We start from the raw sequence: 21,350 nt of genomic DNA, 5'->3' as shown, positions 1-21,350 counted from the left end.
ACATTATTATATATTATTCTCCTTACTGACCACAGGTTGATGTGAAGATAAACAATGATAAATATGATGTTACAGTTTTAAAACTGCAGTAAAATGTGAGTTGTTATATTGGTAGAAATAGTGATAGATCTTTTACTGCTGTTATACTTCATTCCCTTTAGTGTACTGATAGAGATCAAGAATCTGTAGGTTCACCAGAGATCCTAAATCCATACAAACTAGATGAAGTATATAAATTTCCAAAGTTAATTAAGCACTGAAGTGCTTCAAAGGCAAAATATTCTTTTAAATGATAAATTCAAATAGAGAAGAGAAAATAGATTCTTATTCAAGAAGATTTCATTCTTACCCAATAGATCTGACCCAAGGAGTATTGAATTTCAACATGCATCTATTCTTTCTCTAACTATACCACACAAACTACATTTAGGAGGTTTCAGACTACATTATACATTACAATAATAATGTTTATATACTCATCTAAAATTTTCATGTATGTACAAAATGTAGAAAAAAAAATTTCAATGACTGATGGTATAAAATTGGATTAGTGTTTTCAATAACCTAACACAGAAAGCTTATAAAACCAAAACAGCTTACATGCTTCAGCAATTCAATTTGGTTAATGATGCCCTAATTTTTCACCTATACAATTGTTAATTTTTACCAAGAGAGGCAGCTTCCAGTAAAAAAGGCCTTTCAAATTCAATCAACAATGCAATGAACTTTTAAAAATTCTGAGTTTGATTTAATTTATCAAATTACATATTTCCTGAAAATGTAACCTCCTCCTCTGAGTTTATCTATACTTATCCAATACTAGCAACTCATTTATATATATATAAATAAACACACACATACACACACATATATATACACATACACACAATTCATACTTTATTGTAGAAGATATAATTTAAGCAGTATTCTCCCGAATTGTTTTTGAGAATTCCTTTCTACTTTTGGATGCATTATGAAGAGTATGAAGGGATAGAGAAAAACAAAAATGAACCAAATAATACATTATAAAGCCCTCATTAATTCACTAAAGGAGGCTTTCATAACTTTCTTTAAAATCTATTGCTAGATTTCTGCTAGTCTTAATTTCCCTACAAATAACCAAAGCAAGCAAACCAGAAAAGCTAAATAAAACTACCTATTAGCATTAGGTTCAGCTATAGTTAAGTCACTTAAGTTTTAAAAACTAACAGGATGATTTTTTTTTTTAGAAAATTATTTCTTTGTCAGTATCTGCCAAATTTTCATTACTGTCAAATATTATATAACATATAATTTGTATTAATAAAGTAAATTGAAATAAAGTGTAAATGGAACCAACCAAATAAATATAATAAAATGCCATTAAAATGCTAGCAACAAGGGAAAAGGATAAAAGCCTCTCTCTATGCTGTGTCATAGTCAAAAGCCACACTGCCCATAAGCCAGAACATGACTTGACCTGAACTGAATCCATGGCACACTGAAGTGCTTTATAACTGAATTTCACTATCCAACTGAATAATTCATTATTTTTAATGAATTTCCTCTGTTCTGTAAGTAGCTAAAGCCAGTCAGCTGAAATCAACCATTATAAACTGGGAAACTGCAGAGAAAGTTTTCAAGTAAGTCCATTTAAAACTTGCTTAGTCTGCCTATTTTTCCTTTTATATTTATTACTGTTACTTCACGTGGCCTGAAATGAAATTTTATAGTACTCATTATCAAGTGGACATCGACAGTTGCCCACCCAATATCCATTCCACCCTGCACCCTTTTTACAGTACCATAAATTTAATTCAGATAATGACCAGTTACCCACAAAACCAATATGCTTCAGGGAAGCTGCCCCCACTCGAGGCTCCCATGGTAGGACCAGCTAATCTAAAAATTCCATTCCCCTTGCCACAATGATATTCAGAAACTCAGGCCTAAACTCAAGGCATTCTCATGGATTTGGTTAAAAGAAAAAAATATATGACTTAATTCAGGCCAATGACACAAAAGGAGGTGTTACGGAGGGTCTCTGAGAATGGCACTGTCTTGCTCTTATAAGAAAGCTAGAGATGCCCTCTATTTGAGCAGGGGAAGCCTGAACCTTCTATAGTCATTTTACCACCATGATGGAAGTCAGCTTGAAGATAAAGCCTACTTAGATACAAAGCCAATACACAGAGGCAAGGATGAGAAATAGAGTCTCGGTCAATGAACTACACCACCTTCAAGTCAGCCCTACCTCAGCTTTCACATTATATTTTAATGTTAAATTTTCTTATTTTTTTAAGTCTGTTTGAATCGAGTTTTCTGTGCTTGTATTCTAACTAATACACAAATATAAATGAAAATAAAATTATGTGGTCAATTCTTTTCTTCCTTTAATCCCTTATCTTAAATAAAAACAAATTTTAAGGATAAAAAAAATAGCCACGCAAAGTTACAATGCCAAAATTTTCATAACTCTATAGTTTCAAGATCTTTTAAAATCAGAATAAGAATCAAAATAACATTAAATAGCAATTAAAATCGTAACTTAACTGAGAGTGATATTTAACTTTAGGATGCAAAGCTCTGCAATGGGTTGAAAGTCAGCATTGCCAGGTTGAAAGTAAAATGCATAAATTTTACAGTAAGACCAATTTGAGTGTAGGAGGACTAGTGAAGGATAAAAATGGGGATAGGGTAAAAAAGAAATTTGGATTTAATACACAATTCAGAAAGCAACTATAAATTTACTCACTGCAAATCTTTCATAAGAATTTCTAATATGGTCTCTTCAGATAGGGAAGTGTATGTGAAATAAATCAAAGGAAAAATCAACAATTTTATGACACCTCCTAGAAGGCAAAAATTATCTTCCAGTCCAATTATCCTTCTACTGAACTTCAGTGCCTTTGTTTTATGAATGAACAGCAAAAGCAAATCAGGTGTCAATAGATGATGTTTCATGCCTGTACATCAAAATTTCCAGGAGAAACAACAAAGCTTTGATATTTTTTCCAATGGCTTCTATTTTTTCCACCACAAACCAGAATGATCCCATACCTCTATCCTATTAGCCTCAAAGAGACTTAAGAGGCGGTGCATCTCTGCCCTTCCCTGAGCTAGCCTGTTAGACTAAAGGTGGAAGAGATCCTAACAATGCAGAGACAAGAACAGCGGAGTCAGAAAGAAACAAAGGTTTGAAGTGGGCTCAGGAGGGAAGGTCATTGGTTCCACTTATTGGGGACAGAATCTAAAATTATTTTAATTTCTTCTTTCCCCATGAAGAAGTTATTCAGAAACCATCCTCTTTCTTAATCATCCTATATATTAAGCATTTTATCCAAAAAAAGAAGAAAAATCGTCTTTAAAAAACACTGACTGCTGTTACTAATCAGCTTTTACAAGAGGTAAGCTTAACTTTTATCAAAAACCTAAAGCTTTCTAAAATAATTTTCCAGCACTATCTGTTTGAGGGCAGATAATTTATCTGTTTCATTAAAAGGAACAAACACTCCTGAGAAGATTCAAGATAACCACAGTCAAATTAAGTATTTTTCGATATATGAGCAAGAATCAATTAAAAATACAATTTATATCTAAACTCGGTAACAGTAAAAATGAGAACCTACTAAAGAATGAACCTAACATAAAATATATGACTCATTTTAAAAACAACTAGAGAAGTGTACCAAGATATCAAAAAAGGGCTAGATAAGATATATTGAGCTCCTGGATATTTAGTCTCAAAAATAAATATATTAATCAAATCAATACACTCAAGAACCAATACTAAGAAAAAATGTCAGCAGGATTTTCATCAGATCACACAAGTTTACATTAAAGTTCACTAAAAAGAGAAAATGCTCAAGAGCAGTAAATATTTTTTTGAAAAATAAGACCAATAAGTGAAAATTCACTCTACTAAATATAAAACAGTACAAAGCGACACTAATTAAAATAGTGCGGAACTAGTATAAAAATGGAAATATAAATTAATGGAATAAAACATACCATGTCCAGAAATAAATCCATGTAAATATTGAAATTTGACAGATGATAAAGATGGCATTCTAATCTTTAAAAGAACAAAGTATTCAATAAATGAGGCCAACAAACTGTCTAAAATTCTAATATATCATTATCAGGAAAAATTGAAAAGATTAATCATCTACATTATTTGCAAAAGCATAAAAATTGGCTCAGCATTTTCAGACATTTGTAGAAGTTATCAAAATTTTATATCTTCATACCCTTCAAATCAACAATCATATCTATCCTACGGAAATACATGCACATATGTACAAAGATGCATCCAAAGGATGCATGATACCAAAGATGCATCCAAAGGATTCATGATATCAATCTGTAACAGCAAAAACAATAGAAGCAATTAGTTGGGTAATTAATAGTTCAATAATGACATATCCATAATATGGCATAATAAACCGTAAGTAAAAGCATAGAACTACATGTATTAAGATGAGAAAGTCTGTAACATACATGCTAAGTGAAACAGGAAAAACTAAGCATCAGTAATACCATTTAAATTTTAAAATATAAAATGAAATTCTGTGTCTATGTAAATGCAAAGAACAATCCAGGATGATACATATCAGTTAATAGGGGTCCCTACGGGGGGAAAAATATAGAATTGAGGTCAGGTATGTAAAAGAAAAGTTTTAATATTCTATAGTTTATTTGTTTCTCAACAAACATAATATCTCTCTCTCTCCCTCTCCCTCCTATCTTCCCTCCTTCCTGTATAGATAGTTCTTTCTTACAACCTGAGAGTACTATGAAGAGCCCATAAATATCAAAGTGACATACTTTTCCAAGTTGGGATACTGAGGATAAATATAATGTCATGGTTTTAGTAAAATCAAGAATGAGAAAAGCAAAAAGAGGCTTGACTACCTTAATACTATGAAAGAAGAGAATAACGAACCCAGTAAGCCGTCCCCAACTCAGCTCTCAATGTGTAACAGCAAAGCTTTTTGAATGAGACTGATTTCATCACCAGTACTAGGAATGAAACTCAATTACTTCAAGGCCAATAGGGAAATCCCATTCTCCTTGCTACAGGACTGATTCAGGAGTAAGAACTGTCACCCAGTTCTCTAGACTCTGATCTCCATTTCCTATGCATAATTACTAGATCCAAGGTGGTCCAACTGTAACAAAGCTCTGGATTCTCCTTCCACAGTATGGGAAAGAATGATTTCATTCCTGCTAGATGTGAAGGAAGAAATATAGAGCCATGGTTGCTACATACAGCCATCTTAAAACCATACAAGAAATCACTCTGAAGATAAAGCACTTTCATGCCTTCTTCATGGAAAAGGGCCAAGCACAGGGCCAGAAAAATAGTCATGGCTCTGACTGAACCTGACTGAAGGTCACTATATCTCAGGGTGTATCAATTAAATAGGCTAATAAATAACTTTTATTTCTGAAGCCCATTTAATTTGGTGTTTCCATTATTTGCATCTGAAAGTATCCCAGTTAATGGAATGGGATAAGTAAAACCTAACACCACTTCTTGACCTTTTGAAGATTGTAAAGAATTCCATTTTCTTTATCTATCCATATTGATATTATATCCCCATTGATATTTATATTGAATATTAACTATTTGCTATTGATGACAGGTTGCTTGCAAATTTTATCACAAATTATGTTCAAAGAAAGTCTTTGTGTGTACTTTTCAGCATTCATATTAATATTTCTATAGAATTCCTAGATATGAAATTACTAAATCATAGAGTATTCCTACTTCTCTGCCTGTCTTCTCACCAATAAATTATTCACAACCTTGAGAGATAAGACAAGCCAAAAAAGCCTACAAAGAAAGCCAAAATAAAAGAAATCAAAGAAGATACAAACAAATGGAAAGATATTTTGTGTTCTCAAGTTGGTAGAATCAATATAGTTGAAATGACCTTACCACCTGAAGCATTATACAGATTTAATGCAATTTCCATCAAAATCCCATCAGCATTTTTTAAAGAAATAAAACAAAAAAAATCATAAGATTCGTATGGAAGCACAAAAGACCCCGAATTGCAAAGTCATCCTGAGAAAAAAGAACAAGGCTGGAGGCATCACTCTGCCCAACTTCAAATTATACTACAAAGAGACAGTAATTAAAATGGCATGGTATTGGCAGAAAAACAGACACACAGACCAGTGGAACAGAATTGAGGGCCCAGAAGTAAACCCATATGGGCAGAGAATTTTTGACAGAGGAGCCAAAAACATACAGTGGAGAAATAAAAGCCTCTTCAATAAATGGTGCTGGGAAAATGGAAAAGCCACCTGCAAAAGAATGAAACTAGACTGTTGTCTATCACCACACACCAATATTAACTCCAAATAGATTAAAGCCCTGAATATAAGACCTGAAACAATAAAATGCATAGAAGAAAACAGAGGAATTAAACTCGAGGACCTTATACTTAAAGAGGATTTTATAAATGGGACTGCATCAAACTAAAAAAGCTTCTGTACAGCAAAAGAAACCATCAACAAGGTAAAGAGACAACCATCCTAATGGGAAAATATATTTGCAAGCAACGCCTCTGATAAGGGCCTAATATCCAAAATATGCAAAGAACTCATAGGACTCAATAACAACAAAAAGCAAACGATCCAATTAAAAACTGTGCAGAGGACCTGAACAGATACTTCTCCCTGGAGGACATACAAATGCCAGCAAATATTTGAAAAGATGCTCAACATCACTAGCTATTAGGGAAATACAAATCAAAACCACAATGAGATACCATCTCACACCTGTTAGAATAGTTGTAATCAACAGGACAAATAACAACAAATGTTGCAGAGGATGTAGAGAAAAAAGAACCCTCATACACTGCTGGCGGGACTGAAAATTGGTACAGCCACTATGGAAAACAGTATAGAGGTGCCTCAAACAACTAAAAATTTGGGTATTTACCCCAAAGACCTGAAAATCCATATCCAAAAAGACATTTGCACACCGATGTTCATAGCAGCATTATTCATGGTGACCAGGACATGGAAGCAACTGAAGTGCCCTATGATAGATGATTGGCTAAAGAAGCTGTGGTACATATATAAAATGAAATATTACTCAGTCATAAGAAAAAATGAAATAGTGCCCTTTGTGACAATATGGATGGATCTTGAGATAACCATGCTAAGAGAAATAAGCCAGAGAGAAAAAGTTGAAAATCACATGATATCACTTATATGTGGGATATAAACCTAAAAGCAACAAATGAACAGGACAAACAGAGACTCATGGACATGGAAGATAGACGAGTGGTTACCAGAGGGTGGGGGAAGAAAGGGAAGATAGATTGGTAAAAGGGGATAAATATGTGGTGACAAAAAGAAATCTATCTATGGGAGGTGAACACACAATGTAAATACATATGTGCCTTACTGTTAAAATGTAGGGCTGAAACTTATCAGATTTCATTAACCAATGTCACCATAATAAATAATTAAGTAAGTAAATAAATAAATAAATAAATAAGAAAGACAAGATAAACTTCTACAGAAGCTGCATTATAATAAGCATTTGCTGCTGACGGATTTCAAACTTGACAACTAAGAAAAGATGCTTCACGTCACCTGCCACTCTTAAAAGAACACTTTGGTCAAAGAATAGAAATCCATGAAGGGCTTAGAGGTTGACTGTGTGTTTCCATGTAACCATATATAACTTAATACCTAACTTTCCAGTGTTGGATATATAGATCAAATTGACAGTATTTGAATTGGGTGTTAATGGACCATTTTCATCACCATCAGTACAGTAGCTATTTATATCTATATCCTACCTTTTTTCTATCTGTCCAATGGGTCACAGCCTGTGATGCACGATATCTGAGGAAGACAGTGTCTCTCAGTTTTATGACTAGGCCTCCTCCGATAATCTTACCTACACCTTGCTCCACCCATGTGTTCACATGAGGACATCATATCATTACCAGTGACTAAATCTTTCCATAATCTCAATTCTAAACATCTCACTTTCCAATCAACATGTTCTATTTTTCAAGTCCATTCTCCCTAAAAACTCAACTCAAACAATCTTTTGATCTAGCTGGGACCTATAATCCAAATTTATTTACATAATTACATCTGTGCCCATACACTCTACTGTGATGGTTAATTTATAACAGCAACTTGAATGGGCCACAAGTGCTCAGATATTTAATTAAACATTATTCTGTGAAGGTGTTTTCACTCACCTCACCCCCAAGAAGTGCTTACTTCCTCCTTGAGCTATTCAAATTACTAAATTATAACTACTTCCTTGCATACTCCCTTGACTTCATTGCCCATCAATGGTGTCATTATTCTCTCTTAGCAAAACTCTAACCCTGAATAAAAACAAATTCTCTGCCAATTCATGCCTGTAGCTATGCAGCTGAATCAATGCAGCAGGTGAAAAACACAATCATGTTGAGTGGTCTCACCTTAAATTTGTTACCACCAACCTCAAATGGGCCCTTATTTTTCCTAGCAATTCTACAACTTTTCACTAATTGTTTACTATCCTCCCCTTCTACTGCATACCTTCTCTTCTCTACTTATACCTATCCTATCTCCTCCCCCATCCTCACTCTCAGCTTATGACCTTGCCTCAGATTTCACTTAAGCAAACAAAAAAGACTTTACACAAACTCCTACCTTGAAATTTATGTACATAATTACATCGATGCCCATATAGTCTACTGTGATGGTTAATTTATAATATCAACTTGATTGGGCCACAGAACGCTCAGATATTTAGTTAAACATTATTCTGGGTATGTCTGTGAGGGTGTTTCTGGATATCATTAACATTTCAATCAGTAAACTGAGTAAAGCAGACTACCCTCCCCAATGTTGGTGAGCCCCACCCAATCTGTTAAAGATATAAATAAAACAAAAAGGCTGAGTAAGAGAGAATTCACTCTGCCTGACAGTCTTCAAGCTAGGACATTAGTCTTTTCCTGCCTTTGGACTCAGATCTATACTGAAACATACACCATCAGTTCTGCTGGATTTCAGGCCTTCAGACTTGGACTGGAACTATACCGTCAGCTCTCCTAGGTCTCCAGCTTGCCAACTGAGGTATATGAAAATACACACACACACACACACACACACACACACACACACGGAATTGGGAATTGGCCCATGCTATTACGGAGGCTGAATAAATACAGATATAAATATACATATATAGGTATATATATTTCCCATGAGCCATACTAGAGTCAGCTACACTAGCATCTCCACTTTCACTTCTTCCATTGTCTCTTAAACCACTGTATCCATTCCACCCCACCAAATGGGCTCATATCAAGGTTATCAATGACTTTCATGTTGCCAAATCCTATAGTCAATTCTCAATCCTACTTGGCTCAATGTACCAGCAGTACATGACACAATTAGTCATGCCCACTAAGAGACACTTTACAGCAGTCCCCAAACTTTCTGGGACCAGGGACTGGTGCTCCTATGAGAATCTAATGCCTGATGATCTGAGGTGGAGCTGAGGTGGTGATGTCAGCCCTGAGCAGAGACTGACTGCAAATACAGATGAAGCTTCGCTCCCTCCCCTGAAGCTCACCTGCCGCTATACAGCCCAGTCCCTAATAGACCACGGGGTGCAGCTCAGGGATTGGAGGCTCCTGCTTTATTAGGCTTCTGTGACAATTGACTCTCCATCTACATCAGTAAGACTTCTTTCTCAGTACCATTTGATGGTCTCTCCTTACCTCGCCAATCTCTAAATATCACTGTATTCCAGATTCCGGTAACAACATTGTTCATTCTCTTTTCCATCTACAATCACTCCCTTGAAGATCACATCTAGTCTGATAGCTTTGAAATTATTTGTAGTACACAGATGATTTCCAAAGGTATATAAACAGCCTAGACAATTCTATTCAATAATATCATATCTGAACTGCCCTACCTAAGCCGACCTTCAACTTCCTAAAAATTAACACAGGGAAGTACTCTGACTTAAAGACTGCTAAATTTGCATCCTAAGGATTTTATTACCCACTTCCCTAGGGAGTAGTATTTTTACATACTCAACGCTGTCCAGAAAACAACTCGGATTCAGCCAGAAAGAAAAAAAAAATTAAGGACTGAATGATTTGAACTCCAGAAATCGAACATAATTTGCTAAATTACACAGATTAGGTTATTTCCCTCGACTCTGTTGTGTAAACATGGAGTGGCTAACCTGCAGCAGTAAAGACCGCATTGAAAGGATAGAATCCCAAAGGCTCCCAAAAGGCGGGGAAAGGAGGGGCAGGGAAGCACACTTTCTGACAGCTGAGAAGTTCTGCAAGCAGTCAGAGTTCATTTTCCTGGGTGGTCGGGAGGTGGAAAGACGGATGTCCATTTATAAGGACACGGACACACACACACACACACACACACACACACACACACACACACACACACACACCCACGCCACCCCCAGAGGCCTGCTCTGTGAAATTGAAACAGCACCTCCGAAAAAGCTACAAGGGAAGTTCAGGGTATGGGGCTGGAGGGAGCAGGAGGGGGGAGGACACATTACCCTCAGAAGAGCCAGTTTAACGGGTCTTCTTCAGCTGGACGACAGAAGGGCCTGGAACCCAGGCATCCAGGCTAAATACCAATTCAAAAGGGTTTAATCCCACTCTGCAGAGTGCACGCGAGAGCGTCACGGCGCACACAGTACACATCAGCTGTCGGAGACCAACCTTCCCCACCCCTTTCGCCTCGCCCCGCCCCGTCCCCCGCTCCGAGGCATTTCAGCTCTCCCATCACAGCCCAGTTGACTATGGGCGCGCATGCGCAGGTGGCTCTCGCTGCTGCTAAGCACCCTGGGAAGTGTAGTCTTTGTGCGGGTGCTGGTGGGCCGCCAGAGTCCTACATCCCCGCGGAACCTGGAGAAGTCAGAACACTCTCTCCACCCCGATCCTTATATCCATCTCCACACTAGTCCGGTCACCTCGCACTCACGCTCCATACCCACGCGCTGGGCTTCGGGCGGGCGCCCCGAGGGAGAACCGAGACCCCCTCTTCCCTTCAGCGGGCCGTGCTGGAGGAGGCGGGGTCCACTGTCCGCCCCCCGCCGCCAACCTCCCCGCCTCCCTCTCCCCTCCCCGGCGGGTGTCGGGCCGGTGCCCGAAGAGAGACAGCGGCCCCCGCAGCGGCCGCAGGAGGGGGCGGCGGCGGCGGTGGGCGCCGCAGGCGATGCCCCTGCCCGGCTGCTCCGGCGGCGGCGGCGGGGGGGCGGTGCGATACGCGGCGGCGGGGGAGCAGGCGGGGGGCGGCGGCTGTGTTGGCTGCAGCAGAGGGGCCGAGAGCTGGCGGCGGCGGCGGTCGTGAAGGGCATCGGTGACGGCGGTGATGGCAGTGCTGATGTGAGTGTCTGCGGGCTGGGGACCCTGGTGCTGCCGAGCCCGAGGCGGGCGGCCCGGCGGCGAGCGGGAACGGGAGGCCAGGGGCGGCGGAGGGATGCTGTGTACGCGGTGCAGAACTGGGGATGCCGCCCGCCGCCGCGGACCGTCCGGTAGGGCAGGAGCTCGCGCTGGGGTGGCCGGCGCCGTGGGAGCCGAGCCCGGTGTGGGGGCCCCGGGCGGAGGCGGGGGCAGCGCAGGCCGAGGGGCGTCTGCGATTGTTCTCAACACCCCTCCCCCACTCCACCCCGTGTGTCTGTTTGTCACTTGCAGCTGAAGATGGAAAGAGCCAGGCGAAGGGGAGGCGGCGGCGGCGGCGGCGGCCGCGGCCGCGGAGGCAAGAATGTAGGGGGCTCTGGCCTAAGCAAGAGTAGACTCTATCCCCAGGCCCAGCACTCCCACTACTCCCACTACGCGGCTTCAGCCACCCCTAATCAGCCTGGGGGCGCAGCCGAAATCCAGGAGCTGGCCTCCAAACGAGTGGACATCCAGAAAAAGAGGTTTTACCTAGACGTGAAGCAAAGCTCCCGGGGCCGGTTCCTAAAGATAGCCGAAGTCTGGATAGGGAGAGGCCGGCAGGACAATATCAGAAAGAGTAAACTGACCCTCTCCCTGTCAGTAGCAGCGGAGCTGAAGGACTGTCTAGGGGACTTCATCGAGCATTACGCCCACCTGGGCCTGAAAGGCCACCGGCAAGAGCATGGCCACAGCAGAGAGCAAGGCTCCAGGAGGAGACAGAGGCACTCGGCACCCTCCCCACCCGTCTCCGTGGGGTCTGAGGAGCAACCTCACAGTGTCCTTAAAACAGACTACATAGAGAGGGACAATAGGAAATATTATCTAGATCTGAAGGAAAATCAGCGAGGTCGCTTCCTAAGGATTAGACAAACCATGATGCGGGGGACTGGCATGATAGGTTATTTTGGCCACAGTTTGGGCCAAGAGCAGACTATTGTCCTCCCAGCACAAGGAATGATTGAGTTTCGTGATGCCTTGGTTCAGCTAATTGAAGACTATGGCGAAGGGGACATAGAAGAACGAAGAGGTGGAGACGATGACCCACTTGAACTTCCGGAGGGAACTTCTTTCAGAGTGGACAATAAAAGGTTCTACTTTGATGTGGGCTCTAATAAATATGGAATTTTCCTGAAGGTAAGTGAGGTGAGGCCACCTTACCGTAATACTATTACTGTTCCATTCAAAGCTTGGACAAGGTTTGGGGAGAATTTTATCAAGTATGAAGAAGAGATGAGGAAAATTTGCAACAGCCATAAAGAAAGGAGAATGGATGGCAGAAGGGCCAGTGGTGAAGAACAAGAATGCCTCGACTAGAGTGAAATTGAACTCCATCAGGCAAAATTTAAAATCATAAATTGGCTAAAAGTACTGATCTATAATCATTTGAAGAAGTTTTTCCTCTTTTTTGGCCCTTTGTTATTAGTAATACCTCTAGTAGTTTATACTTCAAGGAGTCTGATTTCCATGTTATGTTATGCATACTATGCTATAATTCTTATGGGAATCCCAACCTTCCCAGAGCTAAATAGTTTAGCTGCTTCATCTGCTCCAGACCATTGAAGTATGCAGATCAGCACAAAATGTGACATTCTGACCTTCTAAATACCATAATTTAAGACTTACATTGCACTATGAATAATCCCGAAAAAAAGATACATATATTTAATATGGAAGTGTGAATTACTATTTAACAAGTTCCCCCAAAAAAGTATTTCATTCTTACTTCATTAAAAGCTGCCAAGTTTACCTGTAGGACAGTTACCACAGAAACAGAAATTGACCTTAAGTATAGTATAAATATTTTTACTTATGAAAGTACAAGTAGAAGTATATTAATTGTCCATTGGATAACAACATTAACCAGTACCATTAAAGAATCAAATCTTAGAGTTACTATAGTATTCTCTAATTTCAAATTTTGTGGTAACCCTACAGTTTATAGTTGCCATATCAAAGCCATAGGAAAGTTTTAATTGATTATTCTAAGCTAGTTACTATCCCATCTACACCTCTGCTTATTGTACCACATATTTTTACTGACTTTCAAAAGTTTCAGGAATTACTTTTATGTCTCAGTTGAGTGGGAGGCTTCATCCTATGGCTTTGCTATGGAAATTTTGGTGTTTTAGCTTTTCATGCTAATTTGAAGGTTGTGAGAGGTTTTTTCCCCCAAAATACATCATGGACTCAAGGTGTTATATTTTATGCTTCTTCTTTAACACTATTTCTGAGGGGTTGGTGCACCAGTTAACTGATATAAAAATACATCTGTAATAATATCTTTTAGTAGCACTTTTGCAATTGCTACCCTTAAAACCATGTCAACACTTCCAGTATAAACCTGACTTTTACAGGTGTTTTAATTCTAGGGTGAAAAAAGGTTGTTTTTTTTGTTTTTGTTTTTGTTTTTTTTTTCTAAAAAGCAGTTAGAATATAAATTTTCAGCCTGGGAAAAAATATTATTTGAAGATTGGTTATAAACATATTTGAAAGGAAAATTCAGGCATTTTCCAAGGTGCTCTTTATAATACTTAAAAAGGTTTACTTTACACAAGACTCACCCATTTACCTATATTAAAAATTACTTTCCAGGAAGTCCCCAGCAATTTTTCAAGACCTAAGCAATTTTTTAACTGAGTGGATATAGTATATATCTGTACCAACCCACCCTGTGTTAACTGACTGAATTTTTATCTGTTGAGCTGCATTTTATTCTGAATGAAATTACTGTGGCTTTAATTTGGCTTTATTCCCCTCCCCCACAATAAGTCCATATAATCATGTTTAAGAGCCAGACACTGATTTCAACCCCCAAATATAGCTCTCATTGATGAAAGCTGGCTGCATGGATTGAGATCAGAATATAGCTCTTCTTTAATATGCTATAGGTAATTCAGTATTATTTTAACAATCTTTCCTTCAGAGGTTTGTCCCCAAATACATTTAAGATCATTAAGAAAAGTTTATGATATGAATTAAGAAGACTAATTTCACTGGTTTATGATTCTTAAAAACAAGCAATCAGTAATCCAGGCATATGCTGGTGTTGGTTTGCAGATTGTATTTCACATTTTCTCAAGTAGTATGAAGAAATGTCATTAGTTCATTATAATCGTGGACCATCTGGATAACAATGGAACAACTGAAGGTTAAAAAATAATGTTAGTTCTAGAATTAATAGCACATGGTGGGTATTGAGACTCTAAAAGTAGCAAGGATATTTAAACAGTCCTAACTGTAAAATAACTATTGTAGGCTTGATAAAAGTAGTTTTTGGTATATGAAGGAGCAGTGTGCACTTGAATTACTGTACTACTGATTGTTATTGCTGCCCATCATAGTGCCTATTAATAATAATAACCTGTCAGATTTTGGCAAAACTGGAGCTGTGAATATTCCAGTATTTGAGTGTTCCTATTACTACTGTTGTGACTATATACTCTTAAAAACCTTCCCTTCTAAAATATTTATATCCATTAAGTCTAAATAATTTTTTTTTGTTTTTAGTCTGATAAGATTGAGTGTGTGTTTATATATATACATGTGTATGTACATATGAATTTTATATATATATATACATACACACAATACTATGTCAGACTTAAAGGTAAATATCTTTAATTCATTGTATATAAATATTAGTTTAATCTTGCATAAATTATTTAAGTAAAGAATTAGTAAAGCAGCCACATTTTCTACATTGTATGTATACTTCAAAGTTTTTACCATCTCAAAGCTACAGATTGGATAGATGCATATGTACTATATATACTGGCAATTGAATATACTTTAGAATCATTAAGCCTTATGCCAGTCCTTTTGTTTCATGTTTTCATAGTTAATGTATTCATCAAAAAATGAAATGACGCTATGATTATTTTGATACTTAAAATTCTCAATCATTCATTAGCCATAATCAAATAAGATCCAGTTTAAAACTCTGGTATTAAGACATGTATTGCCATGTATCTTATAAAATAAGCTACTATTATTTGTGCAATATATATTTTATCGTCATTTGTGACATAAATGGAGCTGCAAGTGTACATGGTCTTCAAAATAATAAGATCCCTGCCTTGAAGACATTAAACTCTTAAGGCAACCGGATGTTAGAAGTCAAAAATGAGCATTGAAGTTAGTAATCAAAATTACTAGTTCACTGTATAATTCTAAAACACTGATGATGTTTGCACATAATCAAGCATAATGTGGTACAGACTCAAACTGTAATAATATAAGCTAATAGTATGACATTTGGAAACGGGTTTCTCATAATAGTTGGCAGTGTGCTCCTAGCAATTGAAAGCAACATTAATCTGTTGCTTATATGCAAAAGATGCAATGTATTATAAAAGTATTAACGTTCTGCCACATTTTATAATTTTTCTTGTTAAAGCCCCAAACTGCCATGTCCCTTAAACTTGAGTCAAACACAAGCTTATTTGCACTAAAGAGCATGGCCAAAAAATGAATGACAGGGTGGAAAAGCTAGTTGGAACCTCTTGAAGTAATTGGTTCTAATGGGAGAATTTCACATTTGTCTATTTGAAAGCTATATGGTCCAGGCAGACAATCTGTCAGTTCACTAATTTAATAATGCACTTTACCTTTTGTATATAAAAGATGTACATTTATGCCACTTGACGGGTAGGATGTGTTTCAATAACTATGTAGTTAGAATCTGTAGGGTGATCTCTTGCATGCATATGCTTGTGTTGGAACTGCTGTAGTAACAAGTTTCCATTAAATTTGTAATGCATAAGGGTAGAAGATGCTTTTGAAACAAATCCCAATACATTTAACAAAGAATTTTAAAGTAGAGTTCATATTTGTATTTTTAAGGATTAGAATCAATAAAAAGAACTTTCTAGCCCAGATTATATTATAGGTGAGACTATATCTAGCTGAGATTCCCCATAATACTCTGAAAGTTGATTTTGGGAATTTGGGCTGACAAAAATTTTTTTAATCATTCTGTTTCATTGTTGATATGTGTTTAATGAAAAGACAGTACATGATAACTGTATTAGAATTAAAAGTATGGTTGGCTAATATGCTGTCATTAAGAAAACGTCTAGACTAAAAAAGTAAAGTTTCAGAATGAGGAAATGCAAAGAGCCTAATAACAAATGCTAAGATTAATATGGTATCATTTCAGAATTTTAAGAAATAACTTTCACCAACCAAAAAGGGTATTGAGGGATTTAGTGTATCCTTCCATCCTAAAAACTCCCTAAGATGTACATTCGAAAACTAGATAATTGTTGCTTAATAATAGGTTGTATGTACTTTACTAAGAAACACTGTGTACTAACAATTTGAGAGTATGCTATATTTACTGCATTCATTTTATATCTATGGATAAGAATACATTATAAATACTCATCCTATCTTAATATGATCATGTATTTATATTGTAATTTTGCAAATATTTTCAGTAAAATAAACATTTATCTGAGCTGCACAATTTGAAGAGGATGAAATTGGAATATGCCCTCAGACACTCATTTTAAATAAGCAGCTACCATTGAAAGCTGATCTATGTATGACCATTTTGTTTTATGGTTTATTTTAATATTTAAGTGAATAGGACTTGATTTGAATTTTTAAGTGGTGTCCTGAAAAGTTTTTTTCCTAAGACTTTTTTCCTGCTTGTTTACAAACAATGTCTTTCATTGAAAGTATTTATAAAAATCCGATTTCAAGCTTTATGTAAGGGCTTTGTTTAGTCACCACATAGTTTGAAGTCTGTCTTTACCAAAACACCAAAACATCTTTGGTAGGATAAACTCTAAAGCAAACCACAAAGATAAGTTAAAATTGATTCTGTGCCAACAGAATAATACAGGTGTAATATTTATCACTGCCAAATAAGATTCTTGGAATCTACCTGAAGTTTCCTTGAAGATTCTTGAATTTCATAGAGAATTAGTGGCTAATCGCTAGCCTATCAGAGAAAGAGAATAAGGATGTTAGGATGCTGTTGAGACAATCCATAGTTCACAATGTTGTAGCAATGAAGTATAGGGAAAATGTGTTTTTCCCAATTTTCATGTAAAAGTTGAGTTTTTATATTACAGTTACTCTGTCGTAAAATAAATATACCCAAATTCATGTAGGTGGCTCTTAGAAAAAACAACATATATCTTAGTATATTTTTTGTATAATGTAAAAAAATAGTCTTGTTTCTTATTTGACATGACTTTTTAAGTGATTTGAATTTATTTTAGTTGTGGTTTTTGAATCAATATTTTTGAATAGGAAAAACAGAATTTACATGCTACCAGTGGGTAGAAAGTGAAAAGTAGTGACCAGTGTTACCAATTTCTTGTGTATCTTTCTAGAGTAACTGCATATATAAGCATAAGTGTAAATACATATATTCTTTTTAAACATACAAATGAAAACACTATCCTGTACACAATTTTAGATCTGTCATTATAAGTGAATTTTTTTCCCTTTTACTTAGATACCATACTTGATCTAGGTAACATAGTATTTAATTTGAACTCTATTATTACACCAAGGGAACCTCAAGGAAATTTTGAATGAATCCCACTGGTATTTACTTAAATGTGAATACTATATGTATATATTTGAATATGTATAAATATTCAGTTTACCTCCTCTATCCCTAACCACCTTGTCTTCCTATCTTATCCCTCTTTTCTTCTCTCAAAAAAAAAAAGTATTGGTAATACTTTTAGAAAGAGTACAGTTCAGGGCTGACAGGATATTAAATCATTTAACAAAGTGGTATTTTATTAATTATGTTCTCTAATAAAAAACACTGATATTCAAAAGTTTTAACAAATTATCACTTTTGTGTTCAAAAATGAAGATAGCATAATTACTATTCCTGAACATGTAAACAAAGCTGATTTAACAGTTGCCCAACTCTTCCTCCCCCCTCAAAAAAAAATAATAGTTTTCTTTTTAGTCACATCAAGGGGGCATTTAAGGTCACCTTTCTAATGACCACCAGGAAATACTACTGTCTGAAAAATTAAATGTCCCATACTTGAACCCTGAAGGATATTATTATCTAGTTATAAATTAAAGCAACTCGAGTAAAAGATCCAATACTACTAGGAATATCTTAAAGAATATATGGGTTGAGAAACAATATTTTTAATGGATTGGTATCTGAATTTTATGAAAATTTTAAAAAGTTTAAAAAATTAAAACATTGGTTTAAACCTTAGAATTGTATCTCCATAATCAGTGGCATAGTTTTCTGTTTACAGAGTGAAAGAGGTGTTGTTAGAATACAGGATCCTCATATATTTTTAAAGCATAAAAGAGTTGGCATCGTTTATTTTAATGACAAATAACTGTCCTTCGCAGGATATATAACATTGGTAAAGACCTCTAGGTATTTTCTTGTTTAAGCTTAAAATGATTTATGTGTATTGTTCCTTAGTTAAAGAGAAGGGTTAAAAGGAAGGTAAATTCATCCTCGAGAATGAGTTTTGCTTAAATTTAGGCTTAAAAAGCGTGAATAGTTTCCCATACTTAATTAAGAGTTTTCTTTGTTGGTGCTCTGTAGAAAATTGTTTTACAAACTTTACCTCCTTTTGAATACCCATTGTGAGAAATTGCTTATTCTTATTGAGCCTAGCAGCATCTACCAGTAAATAAAAACGTTTGAGTTAGTGCTGCTACAGCGAATTTAGTTTGTGATGTGAACCTGAAGAATACACTCTCTTAGATGGAATATACAATTTTTTCTTGAATGTTAATGACTTTTTTCTAAGATCGAGAAGGAGTTGTCTGTCCTCTGATTTTATCCCCTTATACTTGGTTTCTGTAAGTGTATTCTATTCAAAATTTTCATCATTCCCAGAAAATATTAGGAGTAAAAAAAATGGAAAGTGATCCCTAAGAAAAATGTTCTTAGTGTTTGAAAGTTAAATATAAGATTAGAGGGAAAAGAACTTTTGTTGGTTTTTGTGGTTATCGAAATAATGGTATAAATCTGATTATTATATTTGATCTGATTAAGGTCAGAATTTCATCCAAGACTCCTATATTCATAAATATTTAGTGTTTTCTTTTCCTTAGAGAAAAGGGTTCTGTGGGATAATACTCTACTTCAGGATATTATTTGTTATTTGTTGTAGATTTGATGACAATGTTGCCCAGAGGGAGCTAATATAAAAGAAAAAAGGGGAGAGGAAGGTAGTGGCTGATTATTTTGCTTGCCAATGACAAAAGAACTCAATCTAACAGAAATGAGAGAAATAAGTCATTCTCAAAACTAAGTTCCTATTTATTTCACCTTTAAAAGAGCATGTGGAAACAAATAATAAGAGCTAATTCTGCCAATGTACTGCCTGACCCTAAGCAAGTCATTTAACTTTTGTTGTATGACTTTATTACATGAAAAAATGAACAAGATTGTACTAGAAGTTGAGGTTCCCTCTTACTCTAAACTTCTAAAATTCTATATCAATGGAGTGAGAAAGAAAAAAGTAGATGGAGAATACCAGAATTGGAAAATGTGAGTAAGAGATTTATATTAAAAACTACTATAATCAGCAACCTGTGATGATACCAAAAAAAAAAACATGTAGAAGTGTCAATTTTATAACATGTATGTATCTCTTTTGCCACACAGAACCAACTAGTTGTATACTAACTACATAACTATCCTATGGTTTAATTTTTTTAAGAAATATTTTTATTATCTATATGAAGTCTCATTCTCTTTTTAAACATACAAATGAAAACATTATCCTGTACACAATTTTAGATCTGTCATTATAAGTGAATAGGAGAGATGTAGAAGCATCACTTGTTTCTACACATTCTATAATCATTTCTCATGTTCTGCATGGCAAAAGATTTTTAAAATGAACATCACTTCTTGAGATGTCATTGTTTCTGAAATAACCATAAATTACACTGATAAATAACACACTGCAACTACCTTTGCAGTGGTCCCTGAGGATCAAGTTCTGCTTTTGACTCCTACTTCCTTGGTCCTATTGACTGTCCTATGTTACAAATAAAGATGTTTAACAAAGAAAATCGAGGAGGACCCTGAACTGTGAACAGTATGGTTTTGCTTTAGAGGGCCCATAAGTAGTAGGGTGGGCAAAAATAAAACATCATAATGGGTTTGTTTATTTGGTTTTAGCCTTGAAAAACTGCAGAAGTTGATTATTGGAGGATAAGAGAAGAAGCACACAACATTTTTGTCTTAGAGGCATTTATTTAGTCACCCCAGTCCTCCAGTATGTAGTGCTACCACCACTATCAATAGAGAAGATTAAAAAAGAGTGACATCTTTCTCCTTAGATGTCTCTTTTTGGTGCCTATTTATTTATCAAAGACAATGCTTAAGAGAAACCAAAGTATATTTTGAAGCACACATACACATGTTTATTTTGTTAATTTCTTCCCTTCTTTTCCTCCTCACGTACAATAACCTGTTAGAAGTAGGTAAGAACACAAATTTCTCCTACTACAGATATGGCCCCACTCTATCCTATTTATTTATTCAGATGACAATTGAAATACAATAAAGTCTAAAGCTGCTCTTTGAAAATATAAAAATTGCCTAATGAACTAAATCTATAGACTTTATGAAAGAAGGGTTATTATGTCATGCAATTAATCTCAACACTCTTACCATATTTCTATATAACATTTTTAGGATGAATAGGAAACATTCCACTTGGGATGATATGGACTGAAAGGTCAGTTACTCCAACTTTTCAATACACAGTGGTCCTTCAGAAAGTATTTTGACTAGCATGATTGACAGGTAATTTCAGAAACGAATTTACCCTTTAGGAAAATTGTGCCATGACCATGTTTAAAGAGAAGGTAATAACAAAAGGAAAAGTCAAAGTGTTTTGTACTAATAACTATTACTTACTGAATACCTACCGCATACTAGGA

At 36.3% G+C, this 21,350-nt stretch overlaps 2 protein-coding genes across 11 annotated transcripts in view; one reads left to right on the top strand and one right to left on the bottom strand.

Moving 5' to 3' along the window:
- WRN (WRN RecQ like helicase) overlaps positions 1-10,725 on the bottom strand; it is a 109,802-nt gene extending 99,077 nt beyond the window's left edge. For all 7 annotated transcript variants that reach the window (XR_004953360.1, XM_036228715.1, XM_036228717.1 and 4 more), the window contains exon 1: positions 10,556-10,725. The gene's annotated coding sequence lies outside the window, so the exon portion shown is untranslated. The remainder of the gene's footprint in view (positions 1-10,555) is intronic.
- A 164-nt stretch (positions 10,726-10,889) lies between these two features.
- Positions 10,890-21,350, top strand: part of PURG (purine rich element binding protein G) — a 32,617-nt gene continuing 22,156 nt past the window's right edge. For 3 of the 4 annotated variants that reach the window (XM_016136153.2, XM_036228713.1, XM_016136154.2), the window contains exons 1-2: positions 10,890-11,387; positions 11,697-12,575. In XM_016136153.2, coding sequence (XP_015991639.1) covers positions 11,703-12,575 — 873 coding nt within the window. In that variant the 5' untranslated portion in view covers positions 10,890-11,387; positions 11,697-11,702. Of the gene's footprint in view, positions 11,388-11,696; positions 20,475-21,350 lie in introns of those variants that run through there. The other variant, XM_016136152.2, reaches the window with a different exon arrangement.

Source organism: Rousettus aegyptiacus, unplaced genomic scaffold (assembly GCF_014176215.1).
Source record: "Rousettus aegyptiacus isolate mRouAeg1 unplaced genomic scaffold, mRouAeg1.p scaffold_m13_p_11, whole genome shotgun sequence".
Taxonomy (NCBI): domain Eukaryota; kingdom Metazoa; phylum Chordata; class Mammalia; order Chiroptera; family Pteropodidae; genus Rousettus; species Rousettus aegyptiacus.
Note: the sequence above shows the minus strand (reverse complement) of the source record. Positions and strands in the feature narration are given on the sequence as shown.